Raw genomic sequence first — 24,883 nt, 5'->3', positions numbered from 1 at the left:
CAATCGTCAGTGTATTTTGGATTCATGTCAATTTGTGTTTTCTGATATTTAACCACTCATATAATTACTAAACCTGACCTTTCACTCTGTACTTAATCTGCTCTTTTCCCCCTCTACACCAAACATCTTGCCAAAAATAGCAGATCTACAAGCTCACAACGCCTCGCCCTGCGAGGCGTTGTGAGCTTGTAGATATGCCATTTTTGGAGCGGTGAAAGCGCTCCCAATAGACAGGTATGTCCGTGGGTATGTCCGTGGGTGGGTGGCTGGGTGGGTGGCTGGGTGGCTGGCCGTGTCCGTAGCCTGGCAATACCTTGAGTGGCCACACACAACACACTAGTTAAAGGAGGGGCGCTGTTTTGTGCAGGCCAGGCACACTCACCACTCACTCACAGGCACAGTTTACAGTTTACAGTTTAGGCATTTAGCAACACACACAGGGTATAGCTGCTCAGATTCACCGCTCCACTTCGAACCGAGGTTTGATTTTGGATAAGGTTCTCAGAATATGGACGTTCAAATTGTTATTATAATAAAAAGGAGAAAAGATTTGGGGGGCCCCCTTTAGTAACTCTGAGGACCCCCTAGCGGTCCCGGACCCCCTGTTGAAGACCCTTGCCTTAGTAGACACACATAGTAAATCGCAATGAATGCAGTCATTAGGAATCTTCTGCCATGTATGCAGATGCTCTGAATTACCGTTGGACACTATGACACAGGTGAACGGACTAGTACATGTAAATGTAGAACAACATATCTCACATAAAGTGCAACTGTGAAGAGACAGCTTACAACGATGCTGTCTAGAGGGGAGAGAGTTCTGGCCAGAAGCAGGCGAGGCGTCTCCTCTCGTGGCCGCAGTCCAGCTGGGGCTCCGGGAAAACCGTGGAGACGTTAGACAAGATGGTCTACAGACAGGCTGGGTGAGCACTCCGAGTCCGGGGTTGTATGGCCTAGTGGCTCTCGATCACCACGGGCTCATACACACCAGCAGTCACCCTGAAAGAATGAAATATTATCGCGATAATCAATATCCATTATCCTGGGGTGGAACATTTGCCAAGAAATAGCTGATCTACAAGTTGCGACGCGTTGTGAGCTTGTGTTAGCTTGTAGATCGGCTATTCTTTGGCAAAGACATTTGATAGAGAGTGAAGAAAAGACTGTATCAAGTATGTATATTAGAAGTACCTTTTACCAATTATAGAGAGTTTAAGTGGTACCGGATATGCAGCTCGGCAAATAAAAGGTGAATTTATCCCAGTACATGAAGGAGGACGACATCACGATAAATTAAATCTCCACGATACGATTATCATGAGTGTTTTTTACCACGATAAACAATAATATCGCTTATCGTCCCATCCCTACTTCTTACGCAACTGGACGTTTTGGACAAAGGGTGAAGCTAGGGGAAAGGCCATGGGGGGTCACCAAGACAGTAGGATGCATCCTTGCAATCTTAGATCATGAACCATCTTGTGTGCAAAGCTGATATCTATTGTTTTAGAGATTCTTATTTCAGTGGTTGGGGGCATGCGTACAAGTGTCTAAATATGTCATTTTACATAGAATAAGCCCATTCCCAAGATACAACGCAACCTTTCATGGTTGGATGTGACTTATGGGGGCTAGAAGTGTTACTGTAAATAGCAATAAAGAAACTGCTGGCTTATTGTGTCTAAAAAGACATATTTAGCCACTTGTACGCATGCCCCCATGCGTACACATGCCCCACATTTTAGCATGGTAAACGCGATAAAACAATAGAACAAAGCAATCTTTTTTTCCTTTTCTCTAATTACAATCTAAAATATGAACCCTTGTTGTAAAGGGAGCGGTAATGTTTGTGTGTGCGTGCATATGTGAGATCAAGACAGAAAAGGAGACACAGTGAGAGACGAGGACAGACGGAGACTATGGTCACCTGTTTCCAAGTGTGATGCCACTCAGTGCAGTGGTTCCATCCCGGCTAACAAACAGACGAAGGTTGCTGTCTGTGAACAAGTGAAAAAGACACATTTAGAAACACATACTGGTTACAAAAAAAACGACACAAAACTAGAGCTATAGTGGTGAAGCAGTAGCCTACTGCCCTCAAGGGCATCTGTTTTCTCCTTGTTGGCCTAGGAGGGTCCGGGACCCCTAGGGGGTCCTCAGAGTTACTACAGGGGGTCCTTCAAATCTTTGTGTGATAGAAACCTTTTTTTTCTCCTTTTTTATATTAACCACTTGAACCCTAGTGTCCATATTCTGAGAACTTTAGCCAAAATAGCAGATCTACCAGCTCACAACACCTCGCGCTGCGAGGCGTTGTGAGCTTGTAGATCGGCTATTTTTGGTAAAGGTTTGGTGTAGAGGGGGAAAAAGAGCACACCAGGTACAGAGTGAAAGGTCAAGTTTAATTAGGTATTGACGGTTCAAGTGGTTAAATATCTGAAAACACAAATTGACATGAATTCAAAATATACTGATGATTGTGCTGTCAAACGATGAAAATATATGGAAACTATGAACAGGTTATGGGGGTCCCTGCTTCATCTCTCTCTCAACTAAGGGGTCCTTGGCCTGAAAACATTGAAGACCCCTGGCCTAGGATACAATCCTCCCTGAAACCTCTCCTTTGACAGACTCTTTCTCTATTCTGTCTCCCTCTAATCTTTCCTAATGTTGTCAGTAAAAAGGAAACACTACGGTATAGAGGTCTATTCTCACTCCCTGGAGAGAAAAAAGCAAAGGCTGGGAGTTGAGTAGGATTTCCGGATCAAAATTACATTATTCAACTAATCTAATGGAATTTGATTTGGGATGGTGCAGTGACATATTTACAGGTAACACGGCATACAGCACACAGCACAATATGACAGGGCAAGACATTATTGACAAAGTTTATACAAGTAACCTGTAATGTATTCAACATTCATTACGTACCTTCAGTGTTGTTTATGTCTGCAAAGTTTTGGCTCTGAACAATCTTCTCCACAATATCATCAGCATCCATGCGAGTGTCATCCACCCAAGAGGGTTGACTCTCCACTGAATCCTGCTTCCTCCTAAAACACAATGATTTAAACAGAGGAATTAGTGACAGCAAATCAATGTAATGTTCCAACTGCTTTCCTTGTACTCAGCTCTGCGTTTTATAAGGACAAGTCCAAATGTCATGATTGTGTATGGATATATTCATCATTGTGATGTCACCAACAGCTGTTTTCATGTAAATGAAATCACGATAAAGCAGTGGGATATCATTCAAAATAAATAATCTATATAAAAGCATTCCAACACAACCATAGTTATCACTTTCTACAACATTATTAATAAACCAGTTAAAAACAATGAAGTTGACGAGAAGGCATTTTAAATATCTAAACATAACCACAGGTTCAGTATAACACTGCTTATATTGAACAATTTGACCCCAAACAAACTATAGTATTCGCTTTACAATCAGGAGAAGAAAGCCATCTTATTTTCTGAGTAGTGTGTAAATCACGGTGGCCGGCAGGCTGCACATTTTCCAATCCACTTGCGAGCTCCATAGCTCACAGTTTTACGAGGCTGCATGATATTTTCAGCTCCATAGCTCAGTTTTACCAGGCTGGATGATATTTTAGCTCCATAGCTCAGTGTTTCTCAACCTTTTTTCTGCATGGGCACACTTTTCATGTCCCAAGAATCCATGGGCACACCAACATATATTACTGAATTTCCCCCTTGGGATAATAAAGGTATCTATCTATCTATCTAACATAATACGGGGGTATAAATATCGTCACTGTCGGGAAGAAACCATGTATCTCCAAGTTTCAAATTTGTACGTTTCTTCGCAAAGCAAAGCCCTGCTTCGTCATACAAGGCTGTCGCACAACAGTAGTGAAAACAGCAGATCTACAAGCACACAACGCCTCGCACCGTAGATCGGCTGTTTTCACTACTGTTTAAATCATTTTTAAAATGATAAATACAATACTGGCTTTCAAGCAGTTTCAAGGGGCACACTTGACCCTTCTCAGGGGCACACCAAAGGTCCCCAGGCACAGTGGTTGAGAAACACTGCCATAGCTTACAGTTTTACCATCCTGGATGGTATTTTAGCTCCATAGCTCACAGTTTTACCAGCCTGGATGATATTTTCAGCTCCACAGCTCACAGTTTTACCAGCCTGGCCCTGGGTGATATTTTCCAACAACATAAAAGACCTCCAGGGACAGCCTGGTGGCTCAACCGGTTGGTGTGTCAACTTCCCTTGTTCAATTCCAGCTAGGAGGCCTACGGTATGCATGTTGCATATCATCATTTCAACACTCTGCCCTCCCTTTCCTGTACTGTATAATAATCTTGTCATCAAAGAATTGCAGCACTCCTAGCCGTTCGGCCTAAACACAATATTAATATTACTCCGCCACTGTTCTGGCTTGACGTTAAAGGACAACTTTGTTTTTTGTTTTTTACAATTACAATTCACAGTTCATATCTTAGATTGTAATTAGAGAAAAGAAAAGATGTGTTAACATGTTTTAATTTACTGCTTTCTATCGTTTTAGCGATTTTAGTATTTTGATTTCAGTGGGTGGGGGCATGCGTACTAAATATGTATTTTTAGACAATAAGATGGCAATTTCTTTGTTACTATTTACACCAGCCCCCATAAGTCACATTTGCCCATGAAGGATTGCGGTGCATCTTGGGAATGGACTTATTGTGTCTAAAAAGACATATTTAGCCACTTGCATGCATGCCCCCAGGTTGGGGGCATGCATGCAAATCAAAATCGTTAAAATCACTAAAACGATAGAAAGAAGTAAATGAAAACATTTTAACACTCATCTTTTCTTTTCTCTAATGACTATGTAAAATATGAACCTTTGAACAAAGTTGTCCTTTAAACAGTAACATCCACAGTGTTTCTGACTGCGTGCCAGAAGCTCCTCCATCTTTGAAATCCTCCTCATCAGCTGTGCAAGTCAGACAGTGTGTGTCTGTGACAGTGCTGCGGAACTAGGCTGAATCAATACCACACATTTCCCATGGAAAGAACTAGTATATTAGGCAGATGTATATATATTCTTTTGTCCAAATGAAATAAATCAAAGAGAAACAAAACTTCAGTGTTGTCTCAATCTCATCGTAACTAAGGTATTTGCTAGAGGGGAAAACGATGAGATTGAGACAACACTTAAGTTTTGTTTCTCTTTGATTTATTTGATTTGGGCAAAAGAATATATATATATACACATCTGCCTATAATACCATTTCTTTCATGGTGTGGTACTGATTCAGTTTGGGGAAAGTTGGCTGGCACAGAGCCATCTCAATGGGTCTGGACTGGCTGTGTAAACAGGGACTAGTTGTCTCTGTCCTACCCCATGTGGCCTATAGATAAGAGAACACTCAAAATGTCAAAGTTTGTTAACAATATTTGGGAGCTTCCAAGCAGTTATAGGGAACGCGATGACGATACTGACCAATCTATTGTCTGCTAACCTCGCGTCACCAGGCCTTCTCGGAGGAAAGCCTGGTATTTGTTTACAACGGGCTGTTTGATTCGGTCTAGGCGGAAACCACAAGCAGAAGAAGCGGCGTCGCTTTGTTTTGGTTCCCCCTGTTTGTTTCCACAATCCCTATTAAAATGTTCGAGTAGCCTAGTGTAGTCTTGCCAGTCGCTACGAGTTGGACTAAAAGATGCATATACCAAACTAATTTTCCAAAAGCAAAACTACGCCGCATGAAGGAGTTTATTAGGTAGGCCCTAAAAGTGTGTCCTTGAGCGCAGAGGAATTATTTTGGGTTAAACTGAATCCGGTTTGATCTTTCCGGCCAAATTGTAGTCCTTTGAGGACTACAACATGACAGAGTGGTTTCCACTCCCCATCGGATCAACCCCCGAACAGTGAAGGGATCCCAGGCTAATCGTCTGCAGTGTTTTCACCAAATAAGTACCTGGTACTGACACTGTGCAAGGTACTCATTTTGCCCGAATCGAGCCGGTACCATGCAGTGGAAAACTGCCAAAAGTGTGTGTCTTGTAAAGCAGTGGTTCTCAACCTTTTCAGGCCGAGACCCCCAAAATAATCATATTTTAACTGGGGACCCCCCTAGCCTGACAAACACTAAGAGTTGAGAGCTTTACATTTTGAATAACATAGTTCTATTGTGAAAATAGCCGATCTACATGCTCACAACGCCTCACAACGGCTCTAATAGGCCTATTTGCCAATTTTGCCAATGTTTAATTTGTCATTTGAGAGGTATTACAAAGTCCTTAAATTGTCACTTTAGAAATGCACAGATACCCTCTATAAACTTAAACCTTGTGTTTGTTTGTTTACTGTTGAGTGAGAAAACAATGTTGCACATTAAGTTAATCATCTGGGAACCCCCCAAATAATTTGGGGACCCCCCTGGGGGTCTCGACCCACAGGTTGAGAACCACTGTTGTAAAGCAGTGAAACTAGCACACATTGAAACACGAATGAACGCTCAGTTGGGGGGGGGGTCTTTACCTGGACAGCCTGTTGGGCAGGACAGGCCGTGGGGGACGAGGAGGCCTTTCTGGACGAGGGGTGTCCTTCTCACCCTCTGCGGGGGTGTCGGCCATCACAGTCTGGCTCCCAGAAGCACTGCTTCCCGTGGAGGTGTTCCTGCGATGTGTGAGGTCAGAGAGACTGGAGGAACAGGAGTGCTCCGTGCTGTAGCCTAGAAGTATTGTTTGACCGCAAAAAAAAAAAAGAAGAATATGGAAAGCATTATAGCTTTTAGAATAATCTGAAAAGTACTAGTAGTAGACGTGGATTGTATTATAGAGTTATCTGTAGCTAGGCAGCAGTTATGCAGAAGTCATCGAATTGTAAATCTATGGTTAAAGTAAACAAATAAAATAAATGCAAAACAGAACGTATTCTCTGAATATAAAACATGGGCTTTTCTGCATAGATAAAAGTAGAAGAAGCGCTACGTGGATCCGTAGGTAAAGCAAAAAACTGTAGTGTGGACAGGTGCTCTTTGGAGAGGGTATATAGATAAGAGGACAAAAAAGTCTAGTTCCATTCCATTATATAGGGCCTTCATCAGGGACCCTGATAAAGGCCCTACGAGGCTGAAACGCGTCGTCGTTTTTTTATATTGCTGCCATGATTTAAATAAAATAGTTTTCTACCTGCAAGTAACAGAGTTGCCTTGGATCTTGTCTAAGTTCCCCACCTTATCTCTACACTTCCTTTATATAATGGAATGGAACTAGATTTTTGTCCCCATGGGCTTTTCTGCCTTTATTGTTTGTGACAGTCGAGAGAGACAACGGAGAGAGTAGGGAGTGACATGCAGCATCAGTGATTGTATTGAGTGTCCCACATAGAAATTGCCGCAAGTGAAAATATAATACAAATCTTTACATAACATACTGCAATAGCACTGTGCTTCAAAGGGGCTTTCAGTAATAGCTGAGCAACAGCAGGAGCCACAACAGAAAACAAGTCAAAACTCCAGTATTTGGCTGGGCATTACAGTATTATGCAGATGTGTGGGCAGGAACGGTTAAGTGATAGTGTCATGAGGATGCTCCTACATTTTTACAGACAAGCTTCCAAATACAACTTTTTTTCAATCCCTCATATACTGTGCACAACCCATAACCCAAACTCTGCACAATTGCATAATTTGGTTGCACATATCTTTGAATGGGTAAGGACTGGTGAAATGTTAATGTTCTATTGTCTGTAGTGGTCGCAGTAATATTTTCGCATACGTACACAATACTAGTCTTTGACACAGAAACCGAGGTCAAAGACAGCTGGATGTCACGGGGCTGAGGCCTTTTGTAACCGAGGCCATAGGGAATAAAATAATAAAAAACAAGATTTATAGGTTAACAAACCAGAACAAAAGTTTTAAATGGGCACACACGGGTTTCAGGTGACATATATAACACTGTTCTAAGGTTTATGTGATTGTCAAAGTCCAAGACAGGTCGTGGAGAAGCAACTGTACTGCAACTCCAGTTTCTAACAGAGATGGGAAGTAACGAAGTACAAATACTTCGTTACTGTAACGAAGTACATTTTTCAGTACTTTGTACTTTACTGAGTATTTATTTTTCTGGGTACTTTTTACTTTTATCCGTTACATTTTCACACAAGTATCTGTACTTTTACTCCGTTACATTTTCAAAACAGGCTCGCTACTTTGGTTTTAAATGAATGTTGTGCCGCTGCACGGCAGATGAAACGAAACAATAAAATACTCAAGTAGAAATACCAGTAGCATTGTCGTAAGCGGATCCATGCTGGAGTTCAGGCTCAGCATGTTATGCTATGTTCAGTCGTAAGACGGTGGTGCGCATCGAAAATAGCAGATATATAAGCTCACAGCGCTGCTAACCGCGACGCATTGTGAATTTGTAAGTCTGCTGCAGGTCTGCTGACACCATTTCCGCATACAACGTCTCACAGCCAATCAATGACTCCTATTTCACGCATCCCTCTCTGTGATTGGATGGGATACTGTCCGGCTGTTGTTGTTGTTGTTATTCAACGTGAAGAAAGTTGGGTGAAAACAGTGGCTATTTATTACGTTTCTGTTGGGAAATAAAAGCCAATAATCTGATTTAGGAACGCTGTATCTGCCTTTGGTTACAATGGCAGCACTGATAAGTTTAACACCAACAAATAGGTTCAGTGGCGATTATGGAATATTTACAACATCTGAAAGGAAAACTGCACACAACACAAGGCAGAAGGAGATATGCATGATGAAGGCTTACACACGCTATTTCTACAAAACGGTAAGCAAAGGGCAGTCTAAGCCATTGGTTCTCAAAGTGGGGTCCGGGGACCTACAGGCGTCCTTGAGGGAGTTCCAACCCAGGGGGTCCCCAGCTAAATGATAGTTAAGAAACCAAATGGACCCTTATGGATCTGTAGAGTGAAATGCACCCCCTTGCAGCTAAATGCTAGTTTGGAAACAAATGTACAATGGGTCTGTAACTCTCACAGTGTACACTCCCAGAGTTAAATTAACATTGATTTTACCCAATAAATGGGGGTCCGTAGCCTAATGCATGTCAAACTGGGGGTCCTTGGAATTGAAATGGTTGAGCAGTGATGCTTGGTGGTCCATGGGCTAAGTAATAAGTGTCATTTTGGGTGTCCTTGACATGAAAAAGGGGTGTAACTTGGTGGGCGCTGGTGCTTCTCACTTGTTTAGCCTCGGATCAAGACAGTCTTGTATCGAGGCTGGTTATGGATTGTTATGAGTAAAACGTGATTTTATTTATTTTTTGATGGGAGAACGGAAGCTGGTCGTTCTCAGCAATACATCTATTTCTTATATATGCCTACAGTACAGTATATGTACATTATACATTTGGCCATTGCTTAAAAACTTAAAAGTACCAGTCATTTGGATATAAAGCTATTAGTTTTTCTTTATTTTGTTAGTAGGAATACTTTTGCCTTCTGTGTACTGTGCCTGTCTATGAATAGGATGGGGAAGGTGTACGCTATACTGTATTTTAACATGGTGGTACTTGGAGAGACAAATATTTTCTGAGTGGTACTGGTAAAAAAAATAAGGTTGAGAAACTGATCTAACCTATTATATTTTCTGAACATGCAGTAGTTTGTGTGAATTACAGTATACTATGTGTACAAGTGGACTATTGTGTTATACAGTATGTGATTCTTTAAAATTAGATATTTTATGATAAAACTGTTAACAGTCATCATAAATTGACTAACTGAAAGTAAATAGTAGTTACTTTTAAAATTGCAGTAATCGAATTGCGTTACTGACTACAATTTTTTGGGATCGTGGGATATGTATAGGCCTATATATTTTTTATATAAGTGGTACTCAGTCTAAAAAGGTAGAAAACCTTTGCTGTATTTAGATTTCACATCATAGTTAGGAAACCAATCCTGGGCCAGTTTTTGGTGGGGATCTTTTAAGTTTATTATCCTTCAAATTCTATTGGCTTTGCACAGAAACATACGGTAAAAATACTTTTACTTTTACTTTAAAAGTACTTTTCAAAGCCTGTACTTTTTACTTTTTACTTGAGTAATTATCTGAATGGAGTACTTTTACTTTTACCAAAGTCGTTTTTTTCACAAGTACTTTTACTTCTACTTAAGTACGGAATGCGAGTACTTTTCCCATCTCTGGTTTCTAAGCTATGTAACGTTTCCATTGAACATGACGAAGCATGTTTCACTTTTAGTAAGTAAATCATTTATTAACCATTTAGAACGGGTACACATTATTGTGTATCATTATTTTATGCTTTAACTATTGAAAAATAGCAGATATATAAGCTCACAGCGCGGCACCGAGTGCCGCGCTGCGAGCTTGTAGATCGGCTATTTTTTGAAAGATTGTGAAAATTTGAATTTTGATCCGATTCTATAAGTGTCTTTTGAATCCTTCTAAGATTTTTTGAAAAACCGATGTTTCTATGTCAGCAATCTGGCCAGCCATCGTCAAAGAAAAGATCCTTTCCACTTAACTGGAGCTCAGTTAGTCTGTTCTTGAGAGACTACTATGTCAGTGGTTCTCAAACCTTTTCATGTGAAGGACCCCCAAAATGATATGTATTTGGCCACGGACCCCCATCACAAAATATTTAGTTCCAGGGACCCCCAGAAGAAAGAATTGAGTTACAAATGTTCGCTTATACATATATTCAAAGATTTGCACACATTTTCACGACCTTTTCAAAAATAGAAGATCTACAAGCTCGCAGCTTGTATATCTGCTATTTTTCAATAGTTAAAGCATTCAATAATCCCAGGCCTAAATGGGTTCAACAAAAAGAAGAAAATAAAAGGCAGAAATAGAGAAAGACCCTACCTGATATTCTGCTGTGCTGGCTGGCATAGCTGGAGTTACGAGAGTGGCCCGATTGGAAGACATCCCCCGCACTGCACTGGTTCACCTCGGATTCTTCTGGAAGACCTGATGGCCACAACGTCATTAGATAATCACACGCCTTTACTACGAGAACAACAACGATATATATTTCTGTGCTAAACTGACGTACCCGAGCTGATGATGGAGGGCCTGGGCTTGGCGCCCCTACCCAGAGAGACGCCTCCAGCAGCAGGCCCCAGGAGGGGAGACCCCTCTCCTGTCCCCTCCCCCTTGCAGTCCAGCTGCAGGGTGTGGTCTTTGCCGGGGAATGAGATGAACTTGGCTGTGCTGGGGGGTCTGCAAAACAACAACAAACGTTAATATATATATCTTTTTTTAAATTATGTTATCAAAGTGATGGATCTGATCTGGTATGGAACATGCTCATTTGTGCACTTGAAATACAGAAAGAAAAATGTCTTATAATAGCGTCAAATCTAAACATTAAAACAGGGTTCCCACAAATTAACAATGAATTTTGTTTAAACATGTGTGCTGTTGATGCCCCTAGACAGGCTCGAGCAAAGGTGTCACGTGACATAAAGAACAGATCTACAAGCCAACAATGTGCACTGTATTGTTAGCTTGTAGATCTATTATTTTTGTGTAGTCAAAAATCAAAACATTCAGTTAAATCTAAATCTTTTCCAGGGCTGGAAAACATTTTTTTTTTAAATTTCATGACTGTGGGAACCCTGTTAAATTAAGGGAAGGGAATGCATGACCAAACAACTCACGTTTTAAAACACGGATCTCCAGACAGAAGGGTCATCCCAATGATCACCTTCAAGAAATGTAAGGGCACAAATTAGACCATATTCAGGAATTATTTTGATTTCAGTTTTTTTATGACACATATACTTCTTACAATTCAGTTCTAAAAGATTTGTGAAGTGCTTTTTTCACGTTGCGACACATTGTAAGCTTGTAGATCTTCTATTTTCACCAACGTTTTGCCAATTATGCCATGACCAGGGACGCTAGGATTCATGTGGTCAAGATACGTTTTGAGAGGCCAAACAATCAATCATGAATAGGTGATGTATCTCAATAACTAACAAATATATTTAAAAAGGAAATTTGAGGAATTAAATCCTATAAACTCATTGACTGCCACCATTGAATTTCTACTTTGGACGTTCCCTGCCACACTTTCAGAGATTTTCACTAACCTTTGAAAATTCATAAAATATTCCAGTGCTAGCCATTGTTTCCATCTTTCTTTTGAGGCAGAGCTGTACTGGTAACTGTTCATTTTGATTTGTTTAGTCATAGTCTTTTAGCCATCTGAAATGTTTTAGTCAGACCTTGTCTGTCTGTCTGTCCATCCATCCATCCATCTTCAACCGCTTATCCGGAATCGGGTCACAGGGGTAACAGTTCCAACTGAGAACTCCAGATTTCCTTATCCTGAGCAACTTTCTCCACTCCCTCAAGGAGTATACCGAGGCGTTCCCAAGCCAGTTTGGAGATATAATCCCTCCAGCTGGTCTTTGGTCTGCCACGGGGTCTCCTCCCAGTGGGACGCGCATCGAGGACCTTCCTAGGAAGGCGCTCGCGGGGCATCCATATTAGATGCCCGAACCACCTAAGCTGACTCCTTTCCAAGTGTAGGAGCAGCGGTTCTACTCCAAGTCTCTCTGCTATTTTCAGAACACAACACCCAGGCTCGTCTTCAAGTTCTACTGGATCTCTTCTCCACTAGTCCCTCAATAACATTTTAGTCAAATTTGTATTTGTTTTGACACAGAAATTGTCAATATGTTTAGTCTCAGTTTTAGTCATATCATAGCTTAGTTTTTATTTCGTTTTCGTCAGTGAAAAAAAGGTAGTCGACGATAATTTTTCGTCATAGTTTTAGTCGACAAAATAATGAACACTGACTGTACTGGTAAAGAAACAGAGCCTTACCTTCAGTATGGAGTTGTCCTGCCGTGTGTTCTTTGTGTCGTAGCCTTCCAGCAGGCAGCAGCGTACAGTGGAGCCGGAGCCAGCAAACTCTGCCATGTTGAGGTCAGTGAAGCCCAACTGTGGAAGAAAAGGGCAGCTTACTGTCTGCAAAGATGTTCTGCAATGGGCAAAACTAAATCTCAAAGCACACCTGTATTCATAGGGAAAAGTAGCAGTTCAACAAGCTCACAATGCGTTACATTGCTGCTAATGTAATGTTGCCCTTTTAACATTTTTGTAAAAGAAAAAAGTAAAATAATATTTTCATTTATTTAAAATATTCACCTACTACAATAAGTGCCCAAAATGGGGACGGCAGGTTGAAAGTGGTTAAAATACTTTTTAGTATATTTTGATTATTTTCTGCCTCTGTATTGGGAAATGAGTGTGCACAAACAAAACATATATATCTTCTTTTTTTTTTGTATAAATGTATACAGTATTTTGCAATAAAAATGTGTTGTGTAGTTGTCCCAAAATCCCAATTTGTCTCACTGCAACAACCGTGTGCCTCAGCACACCACTTGCTGGGAACCACTGCTGTCAACGTATACTTAGAAAATAACGGAAATGGACACGACGCTCACTTGCAAATCTGTTATTTCCGTCGTACGACGAAGTATAAATTAGGCTCAACTTGAGTCACGCTAGACCTGCTAATGCAGGGGTTTTAAAGCCTTTTTTGGCAGGTGCCCTGGTATTTAGATTGGGACATTTCTGTCAGGCCCTGTCATTTAAAGCACAAGAAAATTACATATCTTTTTCCTCATGCTAGACTAGACTTCTGATGTTTACTGTATGAAACAAGCCCAAAAATAATGTTTCATTCCTCAGCAGGGATGGAAACAAGTCTAAAGGCCTTTGCACACTGCTGCGTTTTTCGGGCCGAATATCGGAGTGAATTTCGGAGCGCGTGAATAAAAAAATATTTCAATCACGTTTGCAGACTGCCGCCGGTTTCGTATTTATTTTCGGACCAGGGTTGATTTTTTTCCGATTTTCGCAGCTGTTGCACTGAGTCCCTTGCTCTCTCTCTCTCTTTCCTCTCTCTCTCCCTGGCTTTTGGATTTTGGATTTCCAAAACGCAACGAAAACACGCAGTGCAGTGTGCAACCACCTTAAAGGTCTTTGCAAACAGGCGCGTTTATCCGCACGGATAAAACGGACAATTTCATTTTTTTAAAAAGAAAACAATGATTCTCTACGACCTCATGCACACCGGATCCGAATTAGCCGTGCGACGAGTGACTGCGACCGCGTCTTTTTTTCCCTCTCGATCGAACCCAGTTCGATTTGTGCGTCTTGTCGCATGCGGTAAAAAAACTCATCACTCCTTTTATGACTCCTTTTGGGATCCGCAGCGCCGATTCCGCACAGCATTGCACACCAAATCCAATGCGTTTTATTCATGCAGCAAACGAAAAAAACGAAACTGTCCTGTGTGCAAAGTCCATGGGTCCATGGGTCTTTTGAACGGCTCTTTGAAATGAACGATGGGATTTCGGTTCGCAGTAGGGAGCCGTTCCTTTTGTAAATGACCAGTGGTGGGGAAAAGTACTTAAATTCTTTACTCAAGTAAAAAAAAAATATATCAATACTGCAATCCCAATGTAGAAATACTCTGCCACAAGTAGAAGTTTGGAATGTTAATATACTTGAGTAAAAGTACAAAAGTACTGGTATCAAAATGTACTTAACAAAATGTACTTAAAGTACAAAGTACCAATAGAAAGTATTCATTGCGCAGAATGACCAGTTTCACAGGTTTTCCAATGAATAAAATGTAAAAAAAGAATCATTTGAAAATAGCTGATCTACAAGTTCACAATGCGTCGCAACGCGACGCATTGTGAACTTGACGATCGGCTATTTTTAAATGACAGGTATGTACCTATGTATGTCAGAAGTAAATGTATATAGGCCTAGGCCTTTGTAATTATAATCAAAATCTACAAAGTAACTAGTAGCTCAAAAGTCTTTTGAACGGCTCTTTGAAAGGAACGGATCCCAGAGATCCGGCTCACTTCAGAGAGCCATAAATCCCATCTCTACTGAGTAGTGTAATAGGCAGACAGATGGCTTTGTAACGGGCTGTGAAGTCCAAAACATTGCTGGTATCTTTGTTTTATTAGTTCAATTTTCAAAAGACAAGCTAGATATCGTTACACAAGGGTTTATTATCTTTCTTTATAGATTCACATCAGTGGTGGGAAGGAAGTGCAGAGAAGCTAAATAAATACTTAAAATTGTGTTATCTGTGTAGGAAGGAAACAGGATGCTAATAATGCTAGCAAGATTTGCTCAACTTGAGTAATAAAAAAATAAATAAAGAACCATTTGCTGTCATGTAACAAAACCTTTTGTCCAACATGCATGTGTAATTCAGAGCGGCACTATTCAGAAATGGATCTGATAGCTAGGGGTGGGCGATATGGAAAAATACAATATCACAAAGTTTTCCCAAGCTGTATCATGATCTTATCACGATTCTTTTGTTGGGTATTGGGTTTTTATGGTAATTTGTCAAGTTACTTAACAGTACAACCACCTACAATGTAACAAAAACTAAAAGAAAAAGGAGTAACAGACCATTTAGACCAGTGGTCCTCAAAGTGGGGTCCAGGGGACTCTCTGGGTTCCTTTTGGGAGGTCTAAATTGACCCTTACAAGTATGTAACTCTGACAGTATACAAATGAAACAAAAAGGACCCTTACAGGTCCATTTGGGTTTATTTGTATACAGAGTTACAGTAAGGGGAGACCTTGACATTTTAAAGATTGAGAACTACTGATTTAGACATGCAGGTATAAATGAATTATGCAATGAATCTCTGTATTAGCAATTCAACAGGATTTGTTATAAGGCTCTCCCTCATTTATCAGGATAATATACGATATCTCTGAAAAGGCATATCGTGGGGACATTGTTATCGTCTCAATGATATTTATCACCGTATCGCCCACCCCTAATGATAACAAGCTTCCCACTGACAAAAACAAATGGTAGCCCACTGTCACTTGAGAAGCGCAGTTCTCAGAACTCCTCACTACTGCAAACGCAGTCCCTTTCCAACTAATTGCACAACAGGAGACGCCTCTCCTCCTCCTCGCCTCTCTCCAGGTTTCCTTCTCGTTCCAACCGACAGCGCAAAGAGGTGTGTACTTAAGGAAGCCAAGTAACTTCCAAGGAGGAAAGCAGTGGTGTATATTTAGCTGAAGGAAATCTAAATCCAGAATGAAGAGAAAAGAGAGGAAACGGTTCCTGTTGGAGCAACAACCTAGTTAAAAGTCGAATCAACAAAACATTCATTTTACGGGGAGATCTTAATCGCGTCTCGATCCATCACACCGACGAGATCTGACAAACATCTCACACTTTTGTGGAATTCGTTTTGCAGGATGTTTTGCAGATATCCCAACGAAGGTCAATGTTGAGGTGGCCAAGTTTAGGATTTATATGGATGGCAACATGATTATATCGTCCCTGTCGTGCAGAAACCTTGTATCTCCAAGATTCAAATTTTAATTTTTTTCCCGTTAAGTAAAGCCCTGCTTCATCATGCAAGACAGCCGCACAAAACTAGTGAAAATAGATAGAAGTAGATCGGCTATTTTCACTATATTAAATATTTTTTTTAATGATAAATACAGAACAAACGGTTTTGGACATACAAGGTTTCCACCCGACAACGATATATTTTCCAAACCGTGGTGAAAAACACAAATATTTAGATGGCATGACATCAATGTTAACATGTTATGTTAACACTGACTTATGTACATCGTTAACGGTTTCTAACTGTTTATCAGTGGTGTATAAAGTTACCAAGTACTCCCCTCCCTTTCTAGCCTCTCCTCTCCCTGCTCTGGTGCAGAGCAGAAGCCGTTTGACAAGTAAGGGTGCCTGTGAGGTCAAAACAGCGGTTTGGTTGGTCTCAGGACGTTGTGTAAACACAATCCAATAAAAAAATACTAACTTTGAAGCTGAAGAAATAACCGCACTAGTATAAAGTCTATCTACTCTGTTAGTTATGAGAGGGCCCGCAAAATCTAGCAACAGGGGCAGCCGAAATCTAGCAACAGGGGCAGCTATGAAAAAATCGACTAAAGCAGGTATAAAGGGGTATGATAAAAGACAGATTTAACCCTATATGTGTTTTGGTCTGGATGACTCCTTTAAGTAATGTACTTCATCTACACCACTACATGTCAGATCCAAATATTGTACTTTTACTCCACTACATTTATTTGAAAACTTGAGTTACTAGTTACTTTGCAGATACAAATTATAATATTATAAAACACACATAAACCACTTTAGCCTTGTTTTATACCTTGGCTATTTGAAAATAGCTGATCTACAAGCTCTGTGAGCTTGTAGATCTGCTATTTTCAAACATTTAGTACTTTCACTTTTGGTACTTTAAGTACATTTTGATGCCAACACTTTGGTACTTTTACTCAAGTACATTTTGAATTCTGGACTTTTACTTGTATCGGAGTATTTCTACATAGCAGTATTGATACTTTTACTTAAAGGCCCGCTGACACACCCCGAAATTATAATACTATGATACAGTAGGTCAAGTGGTCTCTCTGAAAACGGTCTGAAATAGTCTGAAACTCATGTCACAGTGTAATCTGCCCCTCGCTCCCCAACAACAGCTGACCAGTACAGCAAGTAGTCTACTCTACAGTCAATTAATTTGATTGGCTTATAATTGTGCATTCCCACAATGACATCATAAAAAAATATCAACTTTTTAATCGACTTTTTAAAGTGACAGTACCCCTTTAGGTGACAGTACCCCTTTAAAGGGCCACTTCACCTCTGGGACAACCCTATCTTATTTTATTGTTGTTTGGGACACGATCAACACGAGTTATTTTTTGTGTTCAATCAGTTTTTTTAGATATTTTAGTATTTCAGCATGTACTAGTGATGCGTTTTGGACAAGCTCTTACCTTCGTATACGTTTTCCCTCCTTTGAGTTCCTGCAGTGAAAACAGGAAAAGAGAGGATGAAACCGGAGCGCTGGTGACTGATCCACCCTCCAATTACATAGGCTTCGAATTACGGGGGTCAAATTACAGGGCTATGACCACGCTCCATGTATAGCTGTGTGGGTCAACTATAGCAGCGGTTCTCAACCTGTGCGTCGGGACTCCCAGGGGGGTCCCCACATTATTTTTGGGGGGTCCCCAGATGATTAGCTTAATGTGAAACACTGTTTTCTCACTCATCAGGACGCAACAAACAAACCAACACCCTGTAACATCCTGAAATGTTGGTGTATTTTAATGTTCTAGCCCGTTAATAAATGAAGGCCTTTTATTTCGAAATCCACCTGAGTGCCTGGACCGGGATTTTTGTGCTTCTGTGGCACATTTTGTCCTCTTTTGCTCATTGTATTCCCTTTCATGAGCACCGGTGGTTTGAGGGATACCAGTAGCGCCCCTGCTATCTTCTTTCTTTGAAATTTAAGTGTATAGAGGGTATCTGCACATTTCAAAAGTGGCTTTTTAATGCCTCTAAAATGACAAATTAAACATTGGCCAAATTGTCAAATATTAGAGGCTGAAATTGTGAAAATAGACGGTCTACATGCTCACAACGCCTCGCAACGTGAAGGGTTGTGAGCATGTAGATCTGCTATTTTCACAATAGAACCGTGTTATACAAAATGTAATACCTCAACTCTTAGTGCTCGTCAGGGTGCGGGGTCCCCAGTTAAAATATGATTATTTTAGGGGTCACGGCCTGAAAAGGTTGAGAACCACTGAAGTATAGCACCAACACTACTTTAGGGGTTCCATTCACACTGGGGCCACCCATACCAGCTAGAGCTGTATGCACTCATGATTCCTGTAAGTCACTAAATGATTGACAGGGTCCTTCTACTCAGTTTCAGTCTTCTGGGAATTACCCAATTTATTTTCTCATACGTTATAGTAGACTATCCAGACCTGTGTAGCAACGTTTGGCTTTAGGGTAATAATACTATAGCCGTGGGAGTTCCACAGAAAAATGCAGACAAGATGGTACATGCGGGGAAACAGTGGAATGTGCCGTTTAAAGAGACATAAATCCTGCCCTCTCATCAGGAGACTGCAGCCATACTAAACTTGCTCGGGGAAAGTCGACTTCATTAATTTGGATTTTAGTGAACGGTGTCCCACGGTGCGGTGGTCAACAACACTACCCCTTCAGAACACACATGAGCCCATGCTGGTCTTGGACAGAATTCTATTAAGAGCTAGGGCTGGTTGATATGACTTCAAATCAGTATCACGATAGAATGTTTTTGTGTCGATTCGCACACTCCAGGATTCCTATTAACTCATTGAGTGCCAATCCCGAACTAGTTCGGCTTTATTATCGTATCGCAGTGCCGATCCCGAACAAGTTCGGCTTTAAAAAAAAAAAAAAAAGAAAAAAAAAAAGAAATTTTTTTTGAAAAAAAAATTTTTGAATTTTTTTTTTTTTTTTTGGACCCCATCAAATCTGGTGAACATGATTTCAATCGCGATTTTGCATGTTCCACCCCCATACAAACCCATCTAACATACAGGGCAGCCATGTTTGTTTACATAACATGTAAAACATAATGGCGATTATCTCAAGAATGCCTGAACGGATTTCCAATCGGATTTTTTTGTTTGAAAGCTGTGAACAAACTGCACAAATCCACTCCAATGCAATCCAGGATTGCATTGGATTTTTTAGAGCTCATTCTTCTCTGTTTTTTTCCCATGCATGAGGTGTGCAAGGTTTAATCATGGCTAAGTTGACGAAAATAAGGCTTCTAAAATGCTTGGTAGCCAATAGCTAACTTCAAGCTAACTTCATCCTCTTCCTGTACATGCACAAAGGAAAGTGTTCAGGCAAGTCATGGCTGCAGGGCTTCTGTATATACCAGCATATCTCTATGGGATTTTCTATGGCCACTGGGCGCCCTCTAGTGGTGAAAGGGGTGGCACTAAATGAGTTAAAAGGATATTTCACTTTCAAAAAAAACTTTTTGTAATTTTATTGTCTAATCAGGCTTTTGAGAACACCCTCGACAGTTTTTTTTATTTCTTCATTCAGTATTTAGATATTTGATAATTCATTTCCCCACTTCCAGGACCTTCCTTTACAAACCCATTATAACTTCAAACTTAATTTTAACCACAATAGATTCAATGAAAACAACCATCCTTTTTTCTGGTGACTCCCTCCAAATACACAAGCAGGCCGTGTTTTTTCGATTTATTTTTTTATAATCTTTTATTGTATTTAATAATTTTCATTTCCCCAAAAGATTACAGTAATAGAAAACAATGAAAGTTTTTATCAAAAAAACACGGCCTGCTCACGTATTTGGAGGGTGTCAGGAGTCACCAGAAAAAAGGACAGTTGATTTCATTGAATTTATCACGGTTAAAATGGAGTTTGAAGTTGCAATGGTTTTGTATAGGAAGGTCCTGGAAGGGGGAAAATCGGAGGAAATGAATATCAAATATCTAAATACCGAATGAAGACATTCTAAAACTGTCCTGGGTGTTCCCAAGAGCCTGATTAGACAATAAAATGACAAAACGTTTTTTTTTTTTTTTTTTTTTTTTTTTTTGTGAAATATCCCTTTAATGTCTGTTACAGTTTCAATGAAGCAAAAAAAGCCGAGCGGAAAGGGACCGGAGAGCAAAGGGAAACGAGGGTTCCTCACCTTCCTGACAGACACCCTGCATATGGAGGGGTCCAGGACTCCAGTGTGAGGGTTGGCGCTCATCTTGCACACAAAGGTGAACCGTTTCCTCCAGCGGACGCAGTTCTCCTGAACAGACTCTCTGTGGACGGGGAGGGGAGAAAAAAAGCAAAAGTTAAGATCACAATCACAATACCTTGGTTGGACAAGCCCCTGATTCAGCCCGGGAAAAAGAGTTGTAGAGACCCTCATTGCGTGCTATAGACAGAGATATCTCTCTCTCTTTTCACTACTTTTGTGCGACAGCCTTGTATGGTGAAGCAGGGCTTTGCTTTGCAAAAAAATGTACAAATTTGAAACTTGGAGATACAAGGTTTCTACCCGACAGTGACGATTTACTTTGTTGGCCGCCCAGCCCCCAAAATGGAACAAAGGCCGACTTTTTTTTTTTTTTTCCTAATGGCCGGCCTGGGACCGGCCGGGAATGAACCGGCCGTTCGGGAGTTGTCCCGCTTTTCCCAATGGCCAGCACGTCCGTGATGCAAACTGTAAAGCCCCGAGTTAGGGCTAGGGATGGGACCATAATCTCTTTTATCGTGATGAAAAAATAGATTTAATGTATCGTGAAATCATCTTCCGCCATCGATTCACCTTTTATTTGCTGAGCTGCATATACCACTTAAACCCTCTATAATTGGTCAAACTGACCTGTAAATAACATACTTTAGACTAACCCTTTTTATCACTCTACCAAATCTCGTTGCCAAAGAAATAGCCGATCTACAAGCTCACAACGCATCGCGCGTTGTGAGCTTGTAGATCGGCTATTTTTTGGCAAATGTTCTGCCCCAGGATAATGATGTTGTGGATAGGTTATCGCGATAATATCATAAATCACAATGAAATTGAAATTTTCAACAGACGTATACACGAATAATCGAGAAGCATGTTTTGTTTTTTGTTTTTCTTCATCTACGAATGAACATGAAAAAGCTCTAATGGCCATATATAAAACTGCTTTTATCCAAAACTTGCCAGTGAGGGATATGGTAATCTACGAAGCTCTTTTCAACGCGTGGTGCAGTTGACAGTAAAACAGGTCCTGAGTGCATTTAAAAACATTTATATTGATGCAGGATGATGATCTTTGCATAACATAAACTGGGTGTTTTGACTGCAAAGTAAACTACAGAAAATAAACCGAAAACAACTCAAAATAACTGAAAACAAACATGCACGGCACGGTAGAAACACTTTGTGGCTTCCCACTCTGATTGCCAACCCCTGGCACCTGTGCCCCAGTGACATACTCAAGTAAACTGTGCCCCGAAATTGACTCGACCCCAGTAGTCATAGATAGATAGATAGATAGATACCTTTATTATCCCATGGGGGAAACTCAGTTGCCCAGTGGTAGCACAGCAGTATACAGTTATTTACAAAGTAACAGAGAAGTAAGAAAAAGGTAGGAACAAACAAGAACAGTACTGTAACAGTAAAGAGAAGGTGCATCAAGAGAGGGGGGCGAATAATATATAAATATATATATATATATATATATATATACATAAAGTGTCTTAGGGCACAACTATCAAAATAGTACAGTGTCCACAGAGATCCAGAGTCTAAAGAGACCATAGCAGTCAATGCTAGTTAGTGCAACAAGTATCTCACTGTCATTGTTTAACAAAGCAAAATACTCAGAAACTACTAACACAACCTAATAGTGCAATGTCAAAAATCAGTGCGAAAAAAAACAAAACTGAAGAAACTAGGAGTGACCAGAAGAAGAAACTAGTCACAGCCAGACGCACATTGAGCACCCTCCCTGGAAGTCATAGCAACCTCACAGAAGCACCTTTACAATAAATACATAGCAATCAAAACGATCAAATTGGCTACAACAATACAATAATAGACAAATGATTTAATATTCTGCTTTTGTTTTTTTAAATGTTAACACTTACTAAGTTGTATTCCTTTTATTAAAATTCATGTAACTACCCAATGAATAGTCTAACTATTGGAATGTTTTGTTTCTGCTCCACAAACATTTGCAATTAATAACAGCAAACAACTCGACCCAGTTAAGATATGACTCTGTCTAACATGGTTTCACGCACCCTTTCCATTTCATACTCTTATCTTGAGACTAATTCATAATTCTACTCGACTAATTTCATAATTCGACTTGGGTCTACATGCTAGCTAATACATCCACATTCCACAATAACACGTTAAATAACAATGTTCTACAACTACATACAACTGGAGCTAGTCCAGGGTTTCCTGCAGCACTTTACAGGCCAGGCGCCCCGCCCGGCCTGAAAACCCCCCCGCCCCCCCAAGGGTATTTAAAAAAAAAAAAAAAAAAAAAAAAAACTTTTTTCTTTTTTTTTCAACATTTTTTTTTTTTTCTCAAAAAAACTTTTTGGACCACCAACAATGTACTAGGCATGATCGCGATCGCGAAATTGCATGTTTAACCCCCATACCAACCCTATCTTTCAAACATGGCAGCCATGTTTGTTTACATTTGAAGAAAACATAAGGGCTGGTATCTCCTGAATGCAGGAAATACTCAAGTAAAGTGCAAATACCTGAAAATCTCCTTTGTACAGTATAAGTACAGTAAATCTACTTAGTTACTTTACACCAATGTTTCTTTTTTTTTTACTGTGCTGTAGACTTCTATTTATATGGCACGAGTGCTGGTTGATTAACCTGGGGGAAAAAAACAAGTTACACTGTCCTGTGAAAAACGTAGTTATTCAATGTTGAATAAATGTGAATGATAGCATGTAGTTGTGTTTTCCGTCATCATGGGCACATTCATGTGTTTTTTATAGGGCAAAAATAAGAATTAATATAAAAAATTAAGTGAATTAATTACTCGAATTAATTAATTAATTATCAAAAAATGTTTTTTTGTTTTATTTATCTTTTTCTTTTTGTGCTTGCTCTTTGGACTGTACACTACAGTACTCTTTTTCTTTTTCTTACTTGCTTATTTCTTAACTGCTGTGCTGCCTCTGGGCAACTGAATTTCCCCCGTGGGATAATAAAGGTATCTATCTATCTAACAATGACCTGGCGCCTGTCTACATGTTTAACATGCTATCTAAATTACATTTTAGCCTTTGCATAAGCCTGCAAGGTCGTCAAGGCCCGGGCCAGTGCTACAGGCTAAGGTGGAGTCTGAAGAGGTAACAAAAAGTAAAAAGCAAAAGAGGTGTTTGCATTGCAAATGTGCCACAGGAAAAAAGGTAACTGTCCTAACCTGGGGAATGGTTTCAGTGCACAACCACAGGTTCAAAAACAGAAAACCGTTCTGATGGAATCTGGTTCTCTATTTCAAGGGTTCCCAAACTTTTTTTGTCTCAGGGCACCCCATAAATATTTTTTTTAATCCGAGGCACCCCTACATTATAATTTTCACTCCCATCACCTTATATTTATAGCATATCGTCGTTGTCGGCCTGTCAGGTAGAAACCTTGTACGTATGTCCAAAACCGTTCGTTTTGTATTTATCATCTATAAAATGTACTAAACTAGTGAAAACAGCAGATCTACGAGGCGTTGTGTGCTTGTAGATCGGCTGTTTTCACTAGTTTTGTGCGACAGTCTTGTATGATGAAGCAGGGCTTTGCTTTAGCAAAAGACGTACACATTTGAAACTTGGAGATACGAGGTTTCTGCCCGACCGTGACGATATTTTAGTGATTATGTTGCGAGGAAAACATTGAGATAATAGCCATTTTGGTTAGAACTGACAGAAAATAAATTTGTACAAGTTTAAAATGATACCAAATATTTTTTCAATTGTCCAAATAAATTCCAAATATTATCAAATTATCTCGCACCCCAGGGTGCCCCGTCACCAACTTTGAAAACCCCTGCTCTATTTGAACAAGATCTCTGTGACCTGGCATTTTCACAAATTAATTTACAAGAATGTCATTTGAAAGTGGACACTGGTGGTGTATGGTGTAATAACCACAGGAGACAGAAACTGTCACTGGGGCTGCATATTGAGACCATGGTTTGGCAAACCATGGATAGGATCCATGCCAAACGACAGACGCATTGCGATGCGTCTTGAGCTTGTAGATCAGGAACTTTTGCTGCTTTTGTGTGATACCGTAGTTGCAGCATGACAAAGTAGGACATGAATTTATGAAAATATATACAAGGTTTAAATATGGAGATAAGCCTGACAGCAACGATATTAGGAACGGTTACTTTACCCGACACAGAGGATCAGTTTAACCTCACTAGAATAATATATTGTACGTGAAACAGAAAATAGACGATCTACAATTTTCGCAATGTGTCG

At 40.2% G+C, this 24,883-nt stretch overlaps 1 protein-coding gene across 1 annotated transcript in view; it reads right to left on the bottom strand.

Annotated features, from left to right (window-relative positions):
* Positions 1–203: 203 nt before the first annotated feature.
* LOC308295240 (early estrogen-induced gene 1 protein-like) overlaps positions 204–24,883 on the bottom strand; it is a 41,713-nt gene continuing 17,033 nt past the window's right edge. The window contains exons 3-12 of the mRNA XM_080738251.1: positions 20,568–20,688; positions 17,824–17,853; positions 12,820–12,936; positions 11,646–11,692; positions 11,039–11,205; positions 10,849–10,953; positions 6,507–6,699; positions 2,932–3,053; positions 1,928–1,997; positions 204–999 (exon numbers count right to left, since the gene is read on the bottom strand). Of these exons, the coding sequence (XP_080594377.1) occupies positions 954–999; positions 1,928–1,997; positions 2,932–3,053; positions 6,507–6,699; positions 10,849–10,953; positions 11,039–11,205; positions 11,646–11,692; positions 12,820–12,936; positions 17,824–17,853; positions 20,568–20,688 (1,018 nt within the window). The 3' untranslated portion in view covers positions 204–953. The remainder of the gene's footprint in view (positions 1,000–1,927; positions 1,998–2,931; positions 3,054–6,506; positions 6,700–10,848; positions 10,954–11,038; positions 11,206–11,645; positions 11,693–12,819; positions 12,937–17,823; positions 17,854–20,567; positions 20,689–24,883) is intronic.

Source organism: Nannobrachium achirus (assembly GCF_963921795.1).
Source record: "Nannobrachium achirus genome assembly, chromosome: 12".
NCBI lineage: Eukaryota > Metazoa > Chordata > Actinopteri > Myctophiformes > Myctophidae > Nannobrachium > Nannobrachium achirus.
The sequence above is the reverse complement of the archived record's forward strand: the minus strand, read 5'-3'. Positions and strand labels throughout refer to the sequence as shown.